This window comes from Tachyglossus aculeatus, chromosome 23, assembly GCF_015852505.1.
Source record: "Tachyglossus aculeatus isolate mTacAcu1 chromosome 23, mTacAcu1.pri, whole genome shotgun sequence".
NCBI lineage: Eukaryota > Metazoa > Chordata > Mammalia > Monotremata > Tachyglossidae > Tachyglossus > Tachyglossus aculeatus.
Window position 1 is genome coordinate 38,792,661 of NC_052088.1, and position 25,221 is coordinate 38,817,881.

The 25,221-nt window shown below is 49.5% G+C and overlaps 1 protein-coding gene across 1 annotated transcript in view; it reads left to right on the plus strand.

Annotated features, from left to right (window-relative positions):
- The first annotated feature begins 4,593 nt into the window (after positions 1–4,593).
- Positions 4,594–25,221, plus strand: part of ADAMTS6 (ADAM metallopeptidase with thrombospondin type 1 motif 6) — a 209,100-nt gene continuing 188,472 nt past the window's right edge. The window contains exons 1-3 of the mRNA XM_038765814.1: positions 4,594–4,690; positions 6,994–7,358; positions 14,814–14,982. Of these exons, the coding sequence (XP_038621742.1) occupies positions 4,594–4,690; positions 6,994–7,358; positions 14,814–14,982 (631 nt within the window). The remainder of the gene's footprint in view (positions 4,691–6,993; positions 7,359–14,813; positions 14,983–25,221) is intronic.

Consider the following 25,221-nt stretch of genomic DNA (forward strand, 5'->3'; position numbering starts at 1 on the left):
GTTGTCCCATGTGGGGCTCACAGTCTTCATCCTCATTTTACAGATGAGGTAACTGAGGCTCAGAGAAGTGAAGTGACTTGCCCAAGGTCACACAGCAGGCATGTGGTGCAGCCGGGATTCGAACCCATGACCTCTGACTCCAAAGCCCAGGCTCTTTCCACTGAGCCACGCTGCTTCTCTAAAGCAGCTTCTGCAAGGTGATCAGGTTGCTTCTAGACTGTGAGCCCACTGTTGGGTAGGGACCGTCTCAAGCGCTTAGTACAGTCCTCTGCACACAGTAAGCGCTCAATAAATATGATTGAATGAATGAATTGTTGTTGTTATTATTATTATTAAATCCGTACATGCCTGGAGATCCCTACACACAAACACAGATAGATACATGTACAAATACCCTCGGGTATACATAAATCCATCCACAAAAGCTCACGTATCCATTCTACAGGTGTAAACACATCTGTAAACACGTGTATGTCCAAATCAGTCAGTGGAGTTTATTGAGTACTTACTGTGCGCAGACCAGTGTACTAAGAGCAGTTGGGACTGTACAGTGCAACAGAGTTGGTGGACACGTGCTCTGCCCAGAAGGAGCAAATATTCGTTCACCAGTATGTGCCCGTAAGTGTACACATATACAGTTCCACAAACACAAATGCGGAGCGACACAGGTGAATCCCTACAGATCTACCCTAATAATAATAATAATGATGGCATTTATTAAGCGCTTACTCTGTGCAAAGCACTGTTCTAAGCTCTGGGGAGGTTACAAAGTGATCAGGGTGTCCCACGGGGCGCTCACAGTCTTCATCCCCATTTTCCAGATGAGGGAACTGAGGCCCAGAGAAGTGAAGTGACTTGCCCAAAGTCATCAATCATCATCATCAATCGTATTTATTGAGCGCTTACTATGTGCTGAGCACTGTACTAAGCGCTTGGGAAGTACAAATTGGCAACATATAGAGACAGTCCCGACCCAACAGTGGGCTCACAGTCTAAAAGTCACACAGCTGACAATCGGCGGAGCCGGGATTTGAGCCCATGACCTCTGACTCCAAAGCCCAGGCTCTTTCCCACTGAGCCACGCTCCTAATGCACGTGTGTACCCAAATAATAATAATAATAATGATAATGGCATTTATTAAGCACTTACTATGTGCAAAGTACTGTGCAAATGCAGCCGCATACCTCACACAGGCGCAACCGACACAAGAACCAGACAGGTAGGAGGGTGGCAACTTCCGAACCTTTGGAGAAGCAGCATGGCTCAGTGGAAAGAGCCTGGGCTTTGGAGTCAGGGGTCATGGGTTCGAATCCCAGCTCTGCCAAGTGTCAGCTGTGTGACTCTGGGCAAGTCGCTTAACTTCGCTGTGCCTCAGTTCCCTCATCTGTAAAATGGGGTTGAAGAGTGTGAGCCCCCCGTGGGGCAACCTGATCTCCTTGTAACCTCCCCAGCGCTTAGAACAGTGCTTTGCACATAGTAAGCGCTTAATAAATGCCATTTTATTTTTACTTATTTACCCAAATGCAGCCGCATACCTCACACCACGCAACCAACAGAAGAAGCAGACAAGCAAGAGGGTGGCACCTTCCGAACCTTTGGAGAAGCAGCATAGCTCAATGGAAAGAGCACGGGCTTGGGAGTCAGAGGTCCTGGGTTCAAATCCCGGCTCCGCCGCTTCTCAGCTGTGTGACTTTGGGCAAGTCACTTCACTTCCCTGTGCCTCAGTTATCTCATCTAAAAAATGGGGATTAAGACTGTGAGCCCCCTTGGGGCAACCTGATCACCTTGTAACCTCCCCAGCGCTTAGAACAGTGCTTTGTACATAGTAAGCACTTAACAAATACCGTCATTATTACCATCATTATAATATATATATAGGCCCGTTCCCTGCCCACAACGAGCTGAAAGTCTGGAAGGGGAGACAAACATTAATATTGATAGATTACAGATATGTACCTAGTGATAATAATGATGGTATTTGTTAAGCGCTTACTATGTGCCAGGCACTGTACTAAGCACTGGGGTGGACAGGAGCAAATTGGGTTGGACACAGACCCTGTCCCATGTGGGGCTCACAGTCTTAATCCCCATTTTACAGGTGAGGGAACTGAGGCCCGGGGAAGTGAAGTGATTTACCCAAGGTCACACAGCAGACAAGCGTCGGAGCCGGGTTTATTCATTCATTCAGTCGTATTTATTGAGCGCTTACTGTGTGCAGAGCACTGTACTAAGTGCTTGGGAAGTACAAGCTGGCAACATATAGAGACGGTCCCTACCTAGTAGCAGTCTCACAGTCTAGAAGGGGAAGACAGACAATAAAACATGGGTTTAGAACCCATGACCCTCTGACTCACAGGCTGGTGCTCTATCCAAGGACTGTGGGGGTGGAAAGGGGGATGAATAAAGGGAGCAAGTCAGGGCAATGCAGAAGGGAGAGGGAGAATATGCTGCCAATATATGCTGCCAATTTGTACTTCCCAAGCGCTTAGTACAGTGCTCTGCACACAGTAAGCGCTCAATAGATACGATTGATGATGATGATGAGAAGAGGAAAGGAGACTCCCACTAAAAACGGGAACATCGCCTCCCGCCAGGCCCCAGTGATTCAAAATCATACCAGGCGTTTTCACCCAACTCTCAGCTGGGAATGTGTGTAACAACTCTGTTCTATTTATACTCTTCCAAGCGCTCAGTACAGTGCTCCGCCCACACAATTGCTCAGTAAATGCCATGGATGATGATGATGAAATGGCACAAATGTTTCCCGGGCAGTTAGGGACTTGGATTCTGCCGCTGTGTGTGGGTTTGGCTTTATCCCGTTTGGAGAGCCCACTCCTTTGCCCGAGGTTTTCCAGGAGAGGGAAGGTGGCTCCTCTCAAGCTCCCCTCCTTGCCTGTTGGCGAGGATTGCCCTGCCGAAAGTATCGTGTGGTCTCCTGGTCGCGTGTTTAGTCTGGCAGAAGTTTATTTGGACTCTGAAGAACAGCAGCAATCGGATTGAATTACCAGGTTATTTTTGAGTTAAGGTCCTCTGGCAGCATGGCCTAGCGGATAATAATAATAATTATGGTATTTGTTAAGCACTTACTATGTGCCAAGCACTGTTCTAAGCGCTGGGGTGGATACAAGATAATCAGGTTGTCCCACGTGGGGCTCGCAGCCTTAATCCCCATTTTACAGATGAGGAAACTGAGGCACAGAGAAGGCCCTGATGACGACGATTGGCATTTGTCAGGTGCTTACCGCGTGCCGAGCACCGTCCTCGGCGTTGGGGTAGACACCAAGCTCATCGGGGCAGATACGGTCCCTGTCCCACGTGGCGCTCACCGTCTTCACCCCCGTTTTTCGGATGAGCTAACTGAGGCCCGGAAAAGTGAAGTGACCTGCCCAAGGTCACCCGGCAGACAAGTGGCGGAGCCGGGATTAGAACCCAGGTCCCAGGCCGGGCTCGATCCACTAGGAAAGCCCTTTCTCTTGGAAGACGGGCCGAGTCGGCCCCACACCTCGTGGGGAAAGGATGGTTGTACCGGGCCTGGCTTCTGGTTTAGAATGAGAATGCGTTCATTCATTCAGTCGTATTTATGTTGCCAACTTGTACTTCCCAAGCACTTAGTACAGTGCTCTGCACACAGAAAGCGCTCAATAAATACGACTGAATGAATGAATCTAGCTTTACTTCTATTTATTCTGATGATGTGACACCTGTCCACATGTTTTGTTTTGTCGTCTGTCTCCCCCCTTCTAGACTGTGAGCCTGCTGTCAGGTAGGGACCGTCTCTATATGTTGCCAACTTGTACTTCCCAAGCGCTTAGTACAGTGCTCTGCACACAGTAAGCGCTTAATAAATACGATTGAATGAATGAAAGAATGAAGTGGCTTGCCCAAACAGACAGCAGACAAGTGGCAGAGCCAGGATTAGAGCCCACATCCTCTGACTCCCAAGCCCGGGCTCTTTCCACTAGGCCATGCAGCTTTCAGAAGGACCTGGGTTCTAGTCCCAGCTGCACCCCTTTTCTGCTGTGTGACGTTGGGCAAGTCACTTGACTTCTCTGGGCCTCAGCTACCTCATCTGTAAAATGGGAATTAAAACTGTGAGCCCCATGTCGGACAGGGACCGTATCCGACCTGATTACCTTGCATCAACCCCAGTGCTCAGAACAGTGCCTGGCACATAGTAAGTGCTTAACAAATACCGTAAAAACCAAAAAGAAGACAAAAGAGGTAAAACCGAAGTCCGCGGGCTGCACCGCCTGGTTGGCAGTGTGTAAAGGACCTCGTTGGAACTCATCTCTTTTCATCCCCTAGGTAAAGAAATGGCCCAACGTCGGTAACTCGGCAGCCTAATGTCTTAGCGGTAAGAATTTCTCCACCACGCGACTCCCGACTCCATATCGGCTCAAGAAAATGAATCCGGATGTAGAGGAGCGCGTAGGGGGTCGGACCCGAGGACCCGTTCCGGAGGGGGACCTCTAATCGTCTTGCGGGAGCCCCTGGGACTGGTATGGTGCGATCCTGGAGTGGTGTTACCCGTCCAGCCCGCAGGTCACCCTCCTGAAGAGGAAAACAGAAGAATCTTCCCGCTTCTCTAAATGATGGAAATTCTGTGGACGACGTGGACCTGGATTTTGAGCCTCGCCATGGCTGTGTCGGAGCTCCACAGCGACAACCGGCTCGCGTATCGCTCTCAAGGTAGGATTCCCGCGGGCCCGGCCGAACGGGCCCGGCGGGACGATTGGCAAAGCTCCTCTCCCATCGAGGCGGGGAGTGAGATGGGGCAGGCCTCGCCGGACGTCCGGTCTGCGTGCCCCCTGTGAGACCGCGGGCATGGGCTCCCCTCTTAAGAGCCCACCAGCAGGCTGTGGTGCCTAGCCTGCCATCTCCGGTCCGGGGATGAGCGCCTTGGGATTTAGCTGGGGCTCTGGGCGTGCTTTTCAAACACAACTGGGGACACGGGGTCTTGGGCTTGGGTCCTGCCCAGCCCCTTCCCTCCGTCCCTCCCCCCGGCTGGGCAGCTGGACCCCAGGGTCCCCTGCAGCTGGGGCCCAGGGGAGCGGAGGGCACGGAGACACCCAGCCTTTGGCCGCTTCTGCCCCAGGCCCTCTGGGCACCTGAGGGGTGGCCCTAGCCAGAAAACCTTAAACCTTGCTCTGGGAAGAGGAGGAGGGGGCTGAGGTAGTTCCCCACCTGATTGAGGAAGCGGCTGGGCAGCCTCTCAGCCATATCACAGACAGAGAGAGTCCTGCTGCTTTACAGGGAATTTTTTCCCCCCCGGTTCTCCTCTGTCCCTCCTTCTGTCCATCCTCCCCTCCTCCACTTGCTCCCCAAGAGGGTCTCTGCCCCGCTGCTGGGGTCAGCCAGACTTCGGCCATTTCGGGTTCCTTCTGCCTGGCAGGGTGGCAGGAAGGTGGCAAAGGTGAGGAGGGTCCGCAGTCGACGAGAGAGGGTGTGCGGCCCCCCTCCTGAACACTCCTGGGGTCCCTCCGGCCACCAAGGGGCCCGGAGTTGGGGTGGTCTCACACTGGACGCTGGGGGCTGGGCCCAGACTCCTCCACCGGGCTCGTCAGTGGGCTGTTTCCTTTTTCCTCCTCGGGAGTGGCAATCTCAGGGTTCCACTGGCATCTTGGGGTGCCCCCTTGCCAGTGGTTATTTCTTTGGCTCGAGAAAGTGCCAGCCAGATGCGCCTACCAGCAGCCAGTCCTGTGGTGCGGACAGTACAAGGGCAGACGGGCCCAACAGGCGCCCAGATACAAAGGCTTACCCCCGACCCCCGCTGCCCTGGCCTATGCTTCCCTCCCCGCCCCTCAACAAGGAGGACTTCTTGCTTAAGGAAGGGGTATTCATTCATTCGATCGTATTTATTGAGCGCTCACTGTGTGCAGAGCACTGTACTAAGCACTTGGGAAGTACAAGTTGGCAACATATAGAGACAGTCCCTACGCAACAACGGGCTCACATTCTAGCTCACAGTCCCCCTCCTTCCTCTCCCCCTCCTCCCCCCTCCATCCCTCCCACCTTACCTCCTTCCCTTCCCACAGCACCTGTATATATGTATATATGTTTGTATGTATTTATTGCTCTATTTATTTTACTTGTACATACTTATTCTATTTATTTTATTCTGTTAATTTGTTTTGTTCTCTGTCCCCCCCTTCTAGACTGTGAGCCCACTGTTGGGTAGGGACCGTCTCTATATGTTGCCAAATTGTACTTCCCAAGCGCTTTGTACAGTGCTCTGCACACAGTAAGAGCTCAATAAATACGACTGACTGACTGAATGAATGAATGAATAGGAAGGTAGGAGAAAGAGCCAAGTTCTGCTCTGTCCCAGGCTCTGCCAGGCTCTACCTTGGGCTTATTGAATTCAGAGAGGACTATAGGGGTCCTGACTGGACCCCACGAAAAAGGTGCTACCCCCAGGAGTCCCAGCTAGGGATCCAAGTGATCCCGGGAAACCAAGGAGCACTGAGGAGACGCTCCCCTTACGCAGAAAATTCCCCGGGACCTGCGCCAGAAGAACCGGGGAGCCCCTGCGTTGGGGAGATGGGTGGAAAATGAAGGAAATGGTGGGAACCATTGAGTCGGGGACATGGGCTGCGCTGCCGGGCTGGGCTACTGATTTTTGGTTCGGGGCTCCCTCGGCCTTGCCCAGTTTTGGAGAGGGTCAGATCCTCGGCTTCACGTCTGCGGGGTCTCCAGGCCGAGCTGGGCCTAGAAATTAAATAGACTAGGTCATCTAGTATTGGGAAAGTGAATCTGATATCAGACATTTAAACCTCCGGAGCTGGGCTTGCGCTTTTAACTCCCCTGCTTCCCTCGGGTTCCAGCTAGCCAGAGTCTTTGGTTTTCTCACCGCCGCACGGTGATCCGGAGACAGATCGGGGATTGGATGTCACCGCCATGGTGGAGCTTTGTCTGGCTGTTGCTTTGCTCGGTTAAATTGTCTTCTCTTTCTTGCCCACTTCCCGGACTGGCTCTTCCTTGGGATGGCAAAGAGGAATTCCTGTCTTTCCTCGAACACTACCAGCTCACCATCCCCATCAGGGTGGATCAGAATGGCGCCTTCCTCAGCTTTACTGTGAAAAGTGACAGACACTCACGGAGAAGACGGAGTATGGGCATGTCCGACCAATCCCAGGCAGTCTCTAAATTATTTTTTAAACTTTCAGCCTACGGCAAGCACTTTCACTTGAACCTGACTCTCAACACCGATTTAGTCTCCAAACATTTCACAGTTGAATATTGGGGGAAAGACGGACCTCAGTGGAAACATGATTTTTTAGACAACTGCCATTATACCGGATACTTACAAGATCAGCATAGCACGACCAAGGTGGCCTTGAGTAACTGCAATGGGCTAGTAAGTATTCACCCCTACAACGTTTATACTTCTTTGTCATTTTTTTTTTAAAAAGCTAGAGCCATCCCATCCCAATCAATCAAGTGTATTTCCTGTAGCAGCACAGTCTAGTGGAAAGAGCACGGACGGGCCCGGGAGTCAAAGGATGTGGGTTCTAATCCTGGCTTTGCCACATGTCTGTTGTGTGACCTTGGGTAAGTCGTATACCTTCTCTGGGTCTCAGTGATCTCATTTGTAAAATGGGAATTAAGACTGTGAACCCCATGTGGGACAGCGATTGTGTCCAACCTGATTACCTTGTATCTACCCCAGCCCTTAAAACAGAGCTTGGCACATAGTAAGCACTTAACAAACACAACAGTAATAACAATAGTTATTATTATGATTGCACACAACAATAATAATAGTTAATATTATTACTGAACACTTTTTGCAAAGAACAGTGCTAACCACTTGGGAGAATACAATATAACAGACACATTCCCTGTCCACAAGCTTATCATAATCCTTGTCTTTTAGTGCTCATTTGTAATTGCACCATTGAATGTTAATGCAGGTATTACTTTTAGTGTCCTCCCACTATTGCAAAGTTAACTTGGGCTCAATAATAATAATAATAATAATGATGGCATTTTATTAAGCGCTTACTATGTGCAAAGCACTGTTTTAAGCACTGGGGAAGTTACAAAGTGATCAGGTTGTCCCACAGTGGGGGGCTCACAGTCTTAATCCCCATTTTAACACTTAACAGTAGTAATAACAATAATAATAAGTTAGTTGTTTCCTTGTGGGAGTTCCCATCCCACAAGGGGTTCCCAATCTGACAGGAAGCGGAGAATAGGGGTCATATCTTGATTTTACAGTTGAGGAAACCGTGGCCTCAGGAAGTTATATAGGGGCAGAGCTGGGAACAGCCAGAGCAGAGAAATTTTGAAAAAAAGGGTTGGGAGAGATCCCGGCTCTTCCCCTTCTTTGGAAGTAGTTTGACTGAGTTTCAATGTTGCAGAGATAATGGCAACTCTAGCATAGATAATGACTATTCTGGGGGGTTAGCACCAGGTACCTTTTTGCTTAGAAGGAGGTGAAAGGTAACACTTTAAAATGAAGCACTGCATTTACATATGCACATAGAAACTCACTAAACATAGTTTCCTTTTTAAGTGGTAACACAAATACTCTTGGGAACAGTAATGACAGATTTTTAAATTGAGTTTTGAGTAGCCTGCCTTTGTAAACGCAGTAGTTTGTTTCACAGAGGAAGTCAAGTGCATTAGTGTGTTCTCAAAATCCAAAGTAATTATCCAAAGCAATAATCAAGAAGACAAAGAAACACCCCAACTATAATTGCATGTTCAACGGCAGGGCAAAATCTGGCTGGACCAATAATGAAAGATTTTAAATAAGGTATTTTTTATTGTCCTGATTATGGTTCTTAAAATATTGTTAGGGACACGTATTTTGAGAACTCACTTGATACACTTGGCTTTGTTTCCCATGGGAAATTAGAATTGGTTTAGTACTCCTTCAACCCTGTTATCTTGGACGCTTTGGGCAGGGAGCGTTTCTACCAACTCCGTTGTAGTGTACAATCCCAAGCGCTTAGTACAGCTCTCTGCATCCAGTAAGGGCTCAGCAAATACCATTCATTGATCGATATAACAGAGATAATGGGGGTTCATGATTCAGACCACCAGTTTCACCCATCACAGAGGGACGAGCTCAAGGGTGATGCCATTTTTGCCTTCTAGCCTTAGGGGGACTGTGATGCTCATCGTATTTATTGGGCGCTTGCCGTGTGCAGGGCATTGTAGTAAGCGCTTTGGTAGAGTATGACAGCGCAGTATAACAAACACAATCCCTGCCCACAACGAGCTTACAGTCTCGAAGGATGACGATGATGATATTTGTTAAGCCTTACTCTGTGCTAAGCACTGAGGTAGACACAAAATCATCAGGTCTGACACAGTCTCTGTCCCACCTGGGGCTCACAGTCTGAGGGGTAAATGTTGTCGCTTTGGTCATTCACAGAAGGCCTGGCTCTTTACAGTCCATGGCTTCCGCGATGAAATGGACGATCATTCATTCAATCGTATTTATTGAGTGCTTACTGTGTGCAGAGCACTGTACTAAGCGCATGGGAAGTACAAGTTGGGCAATCATCACATCCCAGTTTAGCAACCAGCCTTCAATTGGCCAGACGTTGGGTTGTCCCTTCCTCTTCGGAGAAAACCCAGTGGAGGGTTAGGTGACCCGGTTCTCTGAGGCAGAATCCTCTTTTCTTAGTTAATAATAATAATAATAATAATGGCATTTATTAAGCGCTTACTATGTGCAAAGCACTGTTCTAAGCGGTTAGTTGATAGGGCTTGGAACCAGTTGAGGCTTGCTACTGTTAAACTGTCTAAACCGCTGGGGAGGTTACAAGGTGATCAAGTTGTCCCACGGTGGGCTCACGGTTTTTAATCCCCATTTTTCAAATGGGGTAACTGAGGCCCAGAGAAGTGAAGTGACTTGCCCAAAGTCACACAGCTGACAGTTGGCGGAGCAGGGATTTGAACCCATGACCTCTGATTCCAAAGCCCCGGCACTTTCCACTGAGCCACGCTGCTTCTCTGCTAAACAGAGCGTCTACTTGGGTTGGCCCAAACGGTGGTTTCTCTATCACGGCATCCTGTAAATGTTCCCATCTGAGATTGGGTCCGACGTTGAGCCGGGCTCAGCCCAAGTGGCTGGAGCAAGAGCTAAATGATAATAATCATAATAATAAGCCCATTATTATTATTTTAATAATAGTTGCCAAGCACAGTTCAAAGCGCTGGGGTCGACACAAGTTAATTAGGTTGGACACAGTCCCTGTCCCACATGGGGCTCACACTCTTAATCCCCATTTTACAGATGAGGTCACTGAGGGCAAGAGAACTGCAGTGACTTGGCCAGGGTCACTCAGAGCAGACAGGTGGCAGAGCTGGGATTAGAACCCAGGTCCTTCTGATTCCGAGGTCTATACTTTATCTCTAAGCCCCTCTGCTTCTCCAGCAACTGTTGCAACCGCCTAAATCATTCCCGAAAGCCCCCCTTTCCTCTTCTCCCACTCTCTTCTGCGTTGCCCCAACTTGCTCCCTTTGTTCATCCCCTCTCCCTGCCCCATAGCACGTATGTCCATACCTGCAATTTCCTTATTTATATTAAGGAACCATTATATATAATAATATATATTATTTATATCCAAATCCCCAGCCTGTAAGCTCACTGTGGCAGGGAATGTGTCCGTTTAGTGCTGTATTGTACTCTCCCAAGCGCTCAGTACAGTGCTTTGCGAACAGTAAGCACTCAATAAATACGATTGAATGCGTGAATGAATGAAACATCAGTCTCGATACTACAGTGCATAGCTGTTCTCTGTCTCCCCCTTTTAGACTGTGAGCCCACTGTTGGGTAGGGACTGTCTCTATGTGTTGCCAATTTGTACTTCCCAAGCGCTTAGTACAGTGCTCTGCACATAGTAAGCGCTCAATAAATACGATTGATTGATTGATTGATTCTACATTCAGTTGATTTTCCTAAGCAAGGCAACACTTGGGGAAGAGATTGGGGACTTTCCTGTTTCCTCACATTTGCACATTTGGACTAATAATAATAATAATAATGATGGCATGTATTAAGTGCTTACTATGTGCAAAGCATCATCATCAATCATATTTATTGAGCGCTTACTATGTGCAGAGCACTGTACTATGCGCTTGGGAAGTACAAATAAGCACTGTTCTAAGCGCTGGGGAGGTTACAAGGTGATCAGGTTGCCCCTCGGGGGCCTCACAGTCTTAATCCCCATTTTACAGATGAGGGAACTGAGGCACAGAGAAGTCAAGTGACTTGCCCAGAGTCACACAGCTGACAGTTGGCGGAACCGGGATTTGAACCCATGAACTCTGACTCCAAAGCCTGAGCTCTTTCCGCTGAGCCACACTGCTTCTCAAGGACTAGGCAAGAAGGGTTGGGGTGGGGTGGCAAGAGGGGAAACTGGGCAAGGGAAGAAAGGAGGCTCCGAAATAGTCGCCCCCCGTCCCCACTCCAGTCGTTGACATGACCGATGCATTGGAGGCCCCCACTTGAGACTCCAGAGAGCACAGCAGCAGCTTAGAACAGTTCTTTAGAACAGTGCTTTGCACATAGTAAGCGCTTAATAAATGCCATTATTATTATTATTATTCTTTGCACGTAGTAAGCGCTTTACAAATACCATCATTATTATTAACAGGAATCGCAGTCTGTCAGTCGTATTTATTGAGCACTTACTGTGTGCAGAGCACTGTACTGAGAGCTTGGGCAAGCATAATAGAACAATACAACAGACACATCCCCTGCCCACACTGAGCTTACAGTCTAGAGGGGGAGGCAGACATTAAAAGAAATAAATAAATGACAGATATATACGTTATGCTATGGGGCTGGGAGGGGAGATAATAATAATAATAATAATAATGATGGTATTTGGTAAGCGCTGAATAAAGGGAGCAAGTCAGGGCGACACAGAAGGGAGAGGGAGAAGAGGAAAGGAGGGCTTGGTCAGGGAATAATAATAATAATAATAATGGCATTTATTAAGCACTTACTTTGTGCAAAGCACTGTTCTAAGCGCTGGGGAGGTAACAAGGTGATCAGGTTGTCCCTCGGGGGGCTCACAGTCTTAATCCCCATTTTACAGATGAGGTCACTGAGGCCCAGAGAAGTGAAGTGACTTGCCCACAGTCACACAGCTAACAATTGGCGGAGCCGGGGTTTGAACCCACGACCTCTGACTCCAAAGGCCGGGCTCTTTCCACTGAGCCACGCTGCTTCTCGTGGGAAGGACTCGTGGAGGAGATGGGCCTTCGATAGAGGCAAAGAACCCTCTGACATCCGTGCCCAATATGAGGATGAAAATTAATATGGCCCAGCTTGCACCTCTGCCAGCAGAAAAATGATATAACCTCATGACTCATGACTCTCTTCCTCCCTTCAAGGCCCTGCTGAGAGCTCACCTCCTCCAGGAGGCCTTCCCAGACTGAGCCCCTTCCTTTCTCTCCCCCTCATCCCCCTCTCCATCCCCCCATCTTACCTCCTTCCCTTCCCCACAGCACCTGTATATATGTATATATGTTTGTACATATTTATTACTCTATTTATTTATTTTACTTGTACATATCTATTCTATTTATTTTATTTTGTTAGTATGTTTGGTTTTGTTCTCTGTCTCCCCCTTTTAGACTGTGAGCCCACTATTGGGTAGGGACTGTCTCTGTGTGTTGCCAACTTGTACTTCCCAAGCGCTTAGTACAGTGCTCTGCACACAGTAAGTGCTCAATAAATACGATTGATGATGATGATGACTGCCCATCCTTCTTCTCCACCTGATGGGTCCAGAGCTGCAGGGTGCGGGCTGGGCTGGAGAAGGACAGAAGGGAGGTGAGGCAGGAGGGGGCGAGGTGATGGACAGCCTTGAAGTCGAGGGTGAGGAGTTTCTACTATGTGCGAAGCACTGTTCTAAGCGCTGGGGGGGATACAAGGTGATCAAGTTGTCACATGTGGGGCTCACAGTCTTAATCCCCATTTTACAGATGAGGGAATTGAGGCTCAGATAAGTGAGTTGCCCAAAGTCACTCAGCTGACAAGTGGTGGAGTCGCGATTAGAACCCATGACCTCCGACTCCCAAGCCCGGGCTCTTTCCACTGAGCCCAGCTTCTTCTCTAGCCATACTGAAATGACTTGTCCAGGGTCACTCTGCACGTCAGTGGCTGGGGCTCCCGGGCTCCTAGCATCGTGCACTTTCCACTAAGCCACTCTGCCTAGTTATCGCATTAATAGTAATAGTCCAGAATCCTTACCCGTTCTCCTCTGGTTTTCCCTAAAAGAAACAGGAGCGTGGCTTGGTGGAAAGAGAACGGGACTGCTAGTCTAAATTGTAATCAATCGTATTTATTGAGCGCTTACTGTGTGCAGAGCACTGTACTAGCATTGTAATCTTGTTACGGGCAGGGAATGTGTCCGTTTATCATGTTGTACTCTCCCAAGCACTTAGCACAGTGATCTGCACATAGTAAGCACTCAATAAATACTATTGACTGACTGATTACTACAAGTTCCAGCTCCGTCCCCAGCCTGTTGCGTGACGTTGGCCAAAGCACTTAACCCCTTTGGGCCTCAATCAATCAATCGCATTTATTGAGCGCTTACTGTGTGCAGAGCACTGTACTAAGCGCTTGAGTTTCTTTGTAAAACTGGAGTAAGATCCTTTAGGAGGCCTTCCCAGACTGAGCCCCTTCCTTCCTCTCCCCCTCCTCCCCCTCCCCCCCGCCTTACCTCTTTCTCCTCCCCACAACACCTGTATATATGTTTGTACGTATTTATTACTCTATTTTATTTGTACATATTTATTCTGTTTATTTTATTTTGTTAATATGTTTTGTTTTGTTCTCTGTCTCCCCCTTCTAGACTGTGAGCCCGCTGTTGGGTAGGGACCGTCTCTAGATGTTGCCAAGTTATACTTCCCAAGTGCTTAGTACAGTGCTCTGCACTCAGTAAGCGCTCAATAAATACAATTGAATGAATGAAATCCTTCCATATTGTAAGCTCATCTTCTAGACTGTAAACTTGTGGTGGGCAGGGAATATGTCTGTTTGTTATATTGTACTCTCCCAAGCGCTTAGTACAGTACTCTGTGCCCAGTAAGCGCTCAGTTAATGCAACTGAATGAATCCTTGCTCTCCCTCCGTCTTAGATTTTGATCCCCATGTCAGATAGGGACTATCTCTGATCAGATAACCTCACATCTATCCCAGCACACAGTAGGTGCTTAATAAATACCATTTAAAAATAAAAGTAGCGAAGCAGAGAAGCAGCGTGGCTCAGTGGAAAGAGCCCGGGCTTTGGAGTCAGAGGTCGTGAGTTCAAATCCCGGCTCCGCCAACTGTCAGCTGTGTGACTTTGGGCAAGTCACTTAACTTCTCTGGGCCTCAGTTAACTCATCTGTCAAATGGGAATTAAAACTGTGATCCCCTGTGGGACAACCTGATCACCTTGTAACCTCCCCAGAACTTAGAACAGTGCTTTCTTCTAGACTGTGAGCCCACTGTTGGGTAGGGACTGTCTCTATATGTTGCCGACTTGGACTTCCCAAGCGCTTAGTACAGTGCTCTGCACACAGTAAGCGCTCAATAAATACAATTGAATGAATTAATGAACAAATACCATCATTATTATTATCATTATTATTAAAAGTACTGTCCCCCCATTTTTCAGAGATGAAATATTTTTCTGTGTGTGTGTGTTTTGGGGGAATATTTTCATATCAATCAATCAATCAATTGTATTTATTGAGCGCTTACTGTGTGCAGAGCACTGTACTAAGCGCTTGGGAAGTACAAGTTGGCAACATATATATCATATATCATTTTTCTTTTTCACTCTCCTTGCAGCATGGGGTTATTGCGACGGAAGACGAAGAGTATTTCATTGAGCCCCTAAAGAACGTCACGGAAGATTCCAAACACTTTAGTTACGAATCTGGTCATCCCCATGTCATTTATAAAAAGTCCACCCTGCAGCAGCGGCACCTGTACGATCACTCTCACTGCGGTGTTTCAGGTAAGGAAGCCCTGAGACGGGGGGGAAAGCTTGCGCAGGAGAGGGTCTCATCCTGCAAACGTCTCCCCGGGGTACCACTCCCCGACTCTCGCCTCCCTCCCGGTCCCACTGCGGGGGCCCGGGGGAGGAACCGGCCCATCGGGCGTAATCCAGGAGATACAATACACGTTGGCAGGCTGAGGGGCAGTTAGGGATCCCCCCGAGTGTCCTCAGCGTCGCCTCGGCTACTGTGGATCGGGATCGAGGTGGATTTGAGAAGCAGTACGACCTAGTGGAAAAGCCCCGGCTTGGGGGTCAGAGGACCTGGGTTCCAATCCAGGGTCTGCCACTTGTCTGCTGAGTGACTTTGGGTGAGTCATTTTACTTTGCTGTGCCTAAGCTTCCCCCTGTGTAAAATGGGGATCAAACCCTGTTTTTTAATGGTATTTGTTCAGTGCTTACTGTGTAATAATAATATTGAATAATTACGGTATTTGTTAACACCCAGGCACTGTACTAAGCCCTGGGGTGGATACAGGCAAATCAAGTTGGACACAGTCCCTGTCTCTAATGGGGTTCACGACCTTAATCCCCGTTTTACAGGTAATTGAGGCACCGAGAAGTTAAGGAACTTGCCCAAGGTCACACAGCAGATAATAATAATAATAATAATGATGGCATTTATTAAGCACTTACTATGTGCAAAGCACTGTTCTAAGCGCTGGGGAGTTTTACAAGGTGATCACGTTGTCCCACGTGGGGCTCACAGTCTTAATCCCCATGTTACAGATGAGGGAATTGAGGCACAGAGAAGCGAAGTGACTTGCCCAGAGTCACACAGCTGACAAGCGGCGGAGCCGGGATTTGAACCGATGACCTCTGACTCCAAATGCCGGGCTCTTTCTACTGAGCCACGCTGCTGATAAGTGGCAGAGCTGGGCTTCCCTTCTCCCTCATTCATTCAATCGTATTTATTGAGCGCTTACTGTGTGCAGAGCACTGTACCAAGCGCTTGGGAAATACAAGTTGGCAACATATAGAGACGGTCCCCACCCAACAGTGGGCTCACAGTCCCTCCTACGTAGGCTGTGAGTCCCGTATGACACAGAGACTGTGTCCAACCTGCGTACCTTGTATCCACCCCAGCCTTTAGCACTGTGGTTGGCACGATGTCAATGCTTAATAAGTACTCTAAAAAGGGAAGCATTCTTGGCCAGACCCAGATTTCTGGGGAGCCCGGCTGAGGTGGTCTAATTCTGGAGGCTTCCCCGGGTTCTGTCCCTTTCAGGCTCCGAAGGTGGAGTCCCTGCCATCCCCAACTTGAGCTGAAGTTCCAAGCTGAGGGGGCTCTTTGCTTCAAGCCCTGCACACCTGTGAGTGGCAGAGCCTCTTGGCCCCAGATTAGCCATGAGTTCATGGGTTCAGCCTGGCATAGGGTGGCGGGAGGTGGCTGAAGGAGGGAAGCAGGGAGAGGGTGAGGAAAGAATCAGCCCCTAGCTAGTAAGCGATCCCACTCCTTAACTGGCTCCCCAAGGTGGACCCTGGAAACAGTGGCCGGTCTCTGCTTAATTCGCCCCGTGCCCCTCTGGAGCCCCTGACGATGAGGGTATTTGTTACGTGTTTTCTAGGTGTCACGCACTGTTGTAAGTGCTGGGGTAGATAGAAGGTAATCAAGTTGTCCCACGTGGGGCTCACAGTCTTAATCTTCATTTTACGGATGAGGTAACCAAAGCACAGAGAAGTTAAGTGACTCACCCAAAGTCACACAGCTGATAAGTGGCGGAGCCGGGATTAGAACTCACCGTCTCTGACTCCCAAGCCTGTGTTCTGTCCACTAAGCCATGCTGCTTCTGGGTTCTAGTCCTGCCGGTGTGTCCAAAGCAGGAGTTACCCAAGATAGGGATGGGCGACTGCACCTTTTCCCCCTCTCCCCCATGCCGGGAATTTTAGGATTGGGGAAGAGGTCCACTCTGGTCAGTAACCCACCTGTCTGGAAGACCCCGGGGGTTCCAGGCTGCTCCTGAGCTGTGGGATCCCGTCCTCAGGACTCCCTCCCAAGCCAGAGTCACTCACTGGATCCCATGTCCGGGTCCAGAGCAGGAAGCCCAGAAATAATAATAATAATAATAACGATGGTATTTGTTAAGCGCTTATTATGTGCCAAGCACTGTTCTAAGCACTGGGGTAGATACAAGGTGATCAGGTTGTCCCGCATGGGGCTCACAGTCTTCATCCCCATTTTACAGATGAGGTAACTGAGGCCCAGAGAAGTGAGGTGACTTGCCCAAGGTCACACAGCTGACAAGTGGCGGAGCCGGGATTAGAACCCAGGCCCTCTGACTCACAAGCCCATTCACTTTCCACTAGTCCACACTGCTTCTATTTCTGCTTCTCAGAAATGGTCAGCAAGCCACCATCTTCTTCTGCTTCTTTCTTGTTTATCTCCGGCTTTGGCCTCAAGCTTTTGGGAAAGACCTCTTGTGAATGTTGTAGAAGGGCATTGCCTTCCTGGCGTGAGATCAGATGGTCTGGACTGTGGATTTGAGGACGACAAAGGACCTTGGAGCCCCTACTTAGTGGTATAGTTGCACCCAGGGTAGCTCTTGGAGCTGAGCTTCTTAGCCAGACTAGGGCACTAAAGCTATTAGGCTTTTTAAAATAATGTTTATTAAGGACAGACTCAGTGCCAAGCACTGGCTAAGCACTGGGGCCGACACAAGATAATCAGAACAGACAGTTCCCATCCCACCCAAGGCTCACAGTCTTAACAGGGAGGGAGAAAGGAGGGAATTTTATCCCCATTTTATAGGTGAGGAAATTGAGGCCCAGAGAGGTTGCCAAAAGCAGAGCTGGGCTTAGACCCTGAGTCTCCTGATTTCCCACAGACCCAGGCTTCTGCCGCTGGGCCAAGTTGCCTTCCGTAGCAAACACAAGCCATGGGGCTAGGGGTTTGGAATGAAGAGCTTGCTCACTGGCTTTGGTTCCCTGGGGTAGACTTTGGAGCTGTTCAGAGGAATGATAGGGGCCTCCTTTTTCTGCGCTCTGACCACAGAGCCATCCTCCTAGACCGAGCCAAACATGGAAGTCGTTCCTCATTCCCGGTTGGCTGGGCAGACCCGGGTGAAGCGCCTGGGGGCCCTGGGTTCCGTGGGAACGTGGGACGACATTCAAATCAAATAGGGGTCAAACAAGGCGACAGTCGGCACGTTTCTTTTTTCCAAAACTCAGATCTGTCCACCCCGCTTCCCTCCTCCTTCTCTTCTCACTTCAAACTTCCTCCTTTGGGGAGTTCTTTTGATCCCACAGCTCCAGGTACTACCTCTTTGTGGATGACTCGCAGATCTATCCTAAGTGGGATGGGATGGAAAAGGAAGTGGGATGGGTGGGATGGGAACTGTCTGTTCTGATTATCTTGTGTCTGCCCCAGCGCTTAGCCAGTGCTTGGCACTGAGTCTGTCCTTAATAAACATTATTTTAAAAAGCCTGGACTTTCCTATCTATCCTATCTATCCTCTCTGGACTCAGATCTGTCCACCCCTCTTCCCTCCTCCTTCTCTTCTCACTTCAGACTTCCTCCTTTTGGGAAGTTCTTTTGATCCCACAGCTCCAGGTACTACCTCTCTGTGGATGTCTTGCAGATCTATCTTACTGGCCCCAATCTCTCTATCCTTCTGTAATCTCGCATTCCCCTTTACCTGCAGGACACCTCCATATGGATGCCCAGCTGGCACCTCAAGCTCAGTAAGGCAAAAACCGGACTTCTCGTATTCCTTCATAAATCTTCCCCTCCACCTAAAGGTCAACAACAAAATCCGCCGTGTTTCTGAGTCCCACACACTTGTCCGTGATTCTTCACCTTCTTTCAACTCTCTTATTCAGCTTGTGGCAAAATCCTGTTGGATTTTCTTCTACAACATTTCTTGGCTCTGCCTCTTCCTCTCCATCCAAATAGCCACCACTCTAATCCAGGGGCTTGTCATATCCCGGCTTGATTGCTGAGTTACCCTCCTCACCGGTATCCCCATCTCCAGCCTCTTCCCTTTCCAATCCATACTTCGCTCTGCTGCCCGTCTTTCTGAAGCGCCCATCTGCACGTTTCTCTCCACTCCAAAACTTGCATCGGTTATCCATTTGTTGTCTTGTCAGTTGGAAACACCTGGTCATTGATTTTTATGGTGTTTCATCAGCTCTTTTCCTTTTAACTGTCCACTCTCTTCTCCTTCCTCCTACAAGCTCCCACTGTCATTCCCCCCAAGCCTCCTTAATTACCGAACTTCGTCCTAGATTCTCCCACATCTACCACTGGGGTCCTACCCTTCATCCTACCTGGAATTCCATTTCTCTTTGAATCCACCAGACCAAAGCTCTGCTCCGTCTCCCAAGTCTTTCTAGAGTTCCACCTCCTCCAGGATTTTTCCCTGGTTAAATTTTCTTCTCCCCAAGTCACATGTTCCCTACTATCATTTCAGTACCGCATCAACAGTAAGTAAGTAACTGCAGTAAGTAAGTGACATGCAGTAAGTGCATGTTACTTCTTTTTCCGTCTTGTATTTTTTTCCCACCCTTAAGGGGTTCACAAGTCCCGAGTGTATGTGTTCTCTAGCAGATAGAGAACAGGGCTTAAGACCGAGCCCCCTTTTTCCTTTCCTCCTCCCCATCCCCCCCCCCCCCCCCCCCCCCACCTCCTTCTCCAGCTCTGCCAATTGTCAGCTGTGTGACTTTGGGCAAGTCACACTGCAAACCTGTACTTCCCAAGCTCTTAGTACAGTGCTCTGCACACAGTAAGCGCTCAATAAATGTGATTGAATGAGTGAATGAATGAATCAACGTCGTTAGTGCTTTTGTGCAAATGGAATTCACCTGCTCTGCTATTTGAAGATGTCGTCCTCTTAGTGGTAATTTTCTTTTATGCCTGCCTCCCCCTTATGTAGGAGGCTCCTTGGGGTCAGGCTTTATGTCTGCTCCCTGCATCGTTTCAGTAAGTTTCAATAAGTACCATGGATTGATCGATTGCAGTGGAATTTGGGTTGCCCTGGCACAGAGCTGGAGGCCAACCAGCTCTTCAGGGGACCTTCCGGGACCATCCGGGACCCCACAACGCCCTCCTTCTCCGTCCATTGTGGAACCTTATCTTGGGGCTCCAACAGTCTCGGCAGTGCCAGTGAGGTGAATTCCTGAGGGGGCACTAGCTTTGTGCCTATCCAGGCGGAGATTCCAGGGAATAAGGAGGAGGCAGATTTCAGTGTCAGGACCTCACGGCATCCCTTCGTGCCAAGGATCCTTCTCGGCCGGAGCCCTCGGCACGGGGAGCGGCACGGCCCGTTCTGTCATGTGTGGGGATGTGGCACGGAGGCCCACGGAAGGGACAAATCTGGGCCCCCCAAAATGCTTATTTAGGAAGTCCGGGAACAGGTGGAGGTGGAAGTCTGACGTCGACGCCCCTGATCATCGGTAGCTGGAACAGCCCAGAACGCAGAGCTGGTGCTCTGTGCTGGAAGCAACAGAAATAGCCAGGGAGGAGCAGAGGGGCATGACCTTGTGGATGGTCTCAAGGGCAGCCACATGGGTGCTTACGGTCCAGGAAGCAGAAGGGACCCCAACAGGTAGAGGGGTTTGGCCAGGGTAAGGACAGCTATTTTCACAGTCCTCCGTCTGGCCTCTCGTCTGGACCTCCCTGGGAGAGAGTGTGGCCGAGGCCTCACTTCAACTCACCAAACTCCACCAGTGTCAAGATCTGGTGGAGGCGGGAGACTTGAGCGACCCAGTTATCCGTTGGGAAAACAAGTCGGTGAGTCCAGCAGCACGTGGCCTCAGAGTTCCCCCAGCTCTGGGCCGGAATGCCGGCGACGCACCTGGAGCGGGCCCACCTTCTGGCACGGGCTCCACGTCTCGGGGAAGCATCGGGGGAGGCACGGAAGGTGGACGGATCCATGGTGGAGGCAGCCGCGTGACCACCTCTTTGCGGATTCAAGGAACCCAAGGGGAGAAATCAGCAAGATAAAGCAAATGAACTCTTGGAAAGCAGATTCTAACAGACTTAGGTCATCAGGAGGAAGGACTCTGTGGAAAGAAAACTTAAGGGGTAGAGGAGTCCAAGAAATGTGCTGGCTGCTCTTCAGACGTAGAGTTCTACAGACACGGGAACACGCTCTACCATTGCATAGGAAGGACAAGGAGGCCTCTCCAGATGCCAAGAACTCCTCCAGACACCCAGGGGACCGTGGGGGAAGACTGCAGAAACAGAGGCTGGGCTGGTCCCCCCAAGAGCGCTTAGTACAGTGCTCTGCACACAGTAAGCGCTCAATAAATACGATTGAGTGAATGAAAGAGCAGCGGGGAGAGATGAGGTCGGAAAAGTGGAAGCCGAGCAGGAGGGAGAGCAAAATGGGGAAGCAGCATGGCCTAATGGAGAGAGCACGGGCCTGGGCGTCAGGAGGACCTGGGTTCAAATCCCAGGTCTGCCCACTGCTTGCGGTGTGATCTTGGGCAAGTCACTTCTCTGTGACCCAGTTTCCTCAACTGTAAAATGAGGATATCTGTTCTCCCTCCTGCTTAGACTGTGAGCCCCGTGCGGGACGGGGACTGTGTCCTACCTAATTAATTTGTATCTAACCAGCTCTTGGGACAGTGTTTGACATATAGTAAGCCCCTAAGGAGTACCGTGAAGGAAAAAGAAAAAAGAATTAAAAACCGTTTTTTGGGACTGTGAGGCAAGAAGCTGGAAGGGAAAACGAACAGCGGATGACGGTGAAGAGGTGAAGCCCGCTTAACATTTGGGCATTTTCTTCCCCCCTTCGGTTTTTCCAGCTGGTTCTGATGAAGGCGACTGGCGATGGGTGATCTGGGGAGGCAGTTTGCAGCAGGGAGGAAAATAGTTCAAGGAGGCTAGACGCCGGGCGTCTTTGAATGAGCCAGGTCCTCTGGATACACCGCCAGATGTTCTTGAGGAACCGTGGGATGCTACCACAGGAGACTCCGAGAGGGCAGGAGAAGTCCTTGTGAGCAGGAGACGGGGAAAAGTCACATCCGTCCTGACTGTGGAATCCACCTTGGATTCCAGATTGGTTCAGCGTTGGGCAGGGCTGGGAGGGGCAGTCTGCCCAAATGAAGCAGACTCCTTTTCCTTCTCCTTTTTGTCATCCTCCTCCTCTTCTTCCTCCTCCTCCTACTCCAGCACCGACTGGGCGAGGCCGATCGAGATCCTTTGGTCTGTGCTCCACTGAGGCAACGTGGCTCAGTGGAAACAGCTTGGGGAGGGGAATCGGGAGATCAGGGTTCTAGCCCCAGCCCTGTCCGCAGCCTGCTGTGTGGGAGAGCATGGCTGAGTCATTTCATCTCTCTGGACCTCAAGTTTCTTCCTGTGTGAAACCGGGGAAACAGTCACCGTCTCTCTCCGCGTCCCCGGAAATGTCATTAGGACAAAATGAGATCATGGCAGACCACTCCAAGTGCAAGGTGGTGGTCCCGGCAGGTTCCAGTTTTCGAAATAAGCAGTCTGCAAAGCTTTGGATGGGCAGATCAGGCCAGACTGTTGCAATCTCCTCCTCTAAGGGAATGACTGCCTGGGTAGACCAGGGTGATGAAGCCAGGAATGTCACCAAATAGAACTGCCAAGCATTCACACATGAGAAAGATGGACTGGGTACAAGTGCAGCCAAAAAAGTTCCGGAGTGGGGGGCTGGATGGGGTCATAGTGGACCCCAAGCTGAATAATGATCCTGGAATGTGGGGGCCCTTATTTAGAAAACCCAATGGGATTTGGGGGTGTATTAACTGGAGGGTGACTTCCAAGAGCCAAGAAGGTGACCTCTCTCTTCTCTGCCTCGCTCGGATCCATTTTTGAGTGTTTAGGTCCCTGCATCTTGAAGATGTTTAGAAACTGGAGAGAGTACAAAGAAGAGAGTCAATGATGAGTCTAAGGGGCTAAAAACATAGGGCCTTTAACAGAAGGCAAAGGGGCCGGTGTGATTGTTTTCGAGCTGAGGCGGCCAAGGTGAGGCTTACTAGTTATCTCCAGGTATCCGGAAGGTTCCTGGGAGTTGTCCTCGGCTGGGACTGGTTGCGGCAGGAGATAGCTTCGCCTTGGGCCGAACTTCTTGCTCATCATCAGGGTAATAGAGCAGTCTATTTTAATGTCTTTCACATCCTGTAAGACCATAAGCACCTTTTTATGGTGTCTGTTAAGAGTTTACTAGTTGCCAGGCACTGTTGATACCAGGTAATCAGGTTAGACACAGTCCATGTCCCACATGGGGTTCACAGTCTTAATCCCCATTTTACAGATGAGGTAAGTGAGGCACAGCGAAGTGAAGGGCCTTGGCCAAGTTCACACTAGCCCACGCTGCTCCTTGTAGGTAGGTCAGTCAGTCATACTTATTGAGCGCTTACTATGGGCAGAACAGTGTACTAAGTGCTTGGGTGAGTAGCGTGGCTCAGTGGAAAGAGCATGGGCTTGGGATTGGTTCAAGTCCTGGCTCTGCCACTTGTCAGCTGTGTGACTTTGGGCAACTCACTCAAGTTCTCTGTGCCTCAGTTACCTCATCTGTAAAATGGGGATTAAGACTGTGAGCCCCATGTGGGACAACCTGATCACCTTGTTTCCTCCCCAGTGCTTGGAACAGTGCTAGGCACATAGTAAGCGCTTAACAAATGCCATCATCATTATTATTATTATTACAATATAGCAATGGAACAGACACATTCCCTGCCCACAATGATCTTACAGTCTAGAGGGGGAGACAGACATGAATATAAATAAATAAAATTACAGATATGTGCGTAATTGTGGACAGGGATTGTGTCTACCAACTCTGTTATCTCTTAATAATATAATGATGATAGCATTTGTTAAGCGCTTGCTATGTGCGGAGCACTGTTCTAAGCACTGGGGGGGATACAAGGTGATCAGGTTGTCCCACGTGGGGCTCACAGTCTTAATCCGTATTTTACAGATGAGATAACTGACACCCAGAGAAGTGACTTTCCCAAAGTCACACAGCTGACAAGTGGTGGAGCCGGGCTTAGAACCCATGACCTCTGGCTCCCAAGTCCGTGCTCTTTCCACTGAGCCACCTCTCAAGTGTTTAGTACAGTGTTCCACACACAGTAAGAGTTCAGTAAATATCCTAGGAAACAGAACAGGGGGCTAGGCAACAGAAGGGGCTGGTGACATCTCTTCCCCTAGAGCTGTTTTAGAGGAGAACAAGCAGCCATCTCTGTTGTTGGGGTTCATCCGTCCTCCAGTGAGAGGCCGGTCCTTGAGTCCGTGTCCTCTGGGGAGGTCTTTGCTGCTCCGCTGTCCTGTGAGACGCAAATCTATGAGAGCTTGCTGAGGATTTGAAAACGCAGGTCCCAAACAGCAGGAGCATTAGCAGGGCGAGGTTCCTCAGCCCTTTTCTTCATTAAACAGCGTGAAAATCAATCCCAGACACCAGAGAGACCGCAGGAGTTTTCACCTTGCTGAAGCCAAGTCGCCTTTCAGTCCCCTGCCCGATATGTGCAGAGGGCAGGCCTCTGTGCTGAATCCCATTAAGGCCCCGGGCCCTGGAGCCTGCCTTTGATTTAGCCGAATTCGGACGAGGCTGGGATTCACTTGATTTAGACTTCCCTCCAAAAGCTTGAGCCAGCGTGGCTAGTGCTTGGTGCCCAGGAAGGGGGAAATGTCAGGGCAGGGGAGGGCAGGGCCCTAGGGGTGCAACAGCTGATTCAGTTCCTCAGCTACGATATGGCAAATATCCTTTGCGACCTGAGGTCTGTTGTATGTCACTGTCAACGCTTACAGAATTGTGTAGTCTCTTGTGCAAGTCTGAACAAAGTTGCGTAGAACATTTTTGAGGGGAGAATTGATTCCAATTCTACTCCATTAATTGATTGAAACTAAATCTACGTGTCTCTCTAGCCTCAGCCATTTTCCCTGCCAGAGGCCAAGCTGTTTCTCTCTCTCTCCCTCTCTCCCTCTCTGTTTTTCTCTCCCTCCCTCCGTCCCTCCCTCCCTCTCAAGAATAATTCCCCCATCTGCACCAGACATTGCCGCACATTTGTTAGAAACACCTATGGCGTTCTAGGTGCTTTGCAGAACTGATAAAAATTCATTTCTGGGAAATGTTGGGTTTTTGGAGGATTATAGAAGGAACCCGATGGCCAAACGTGAAATGCAGAGTCTCTATAAAAGGAAATAACTCTGGGTTAGCTGTACGACTCTAAATGACTAAAGGTAAGCAGACGCTCTCTAACGCAAATCCCTAATAACGCTCGTTATCT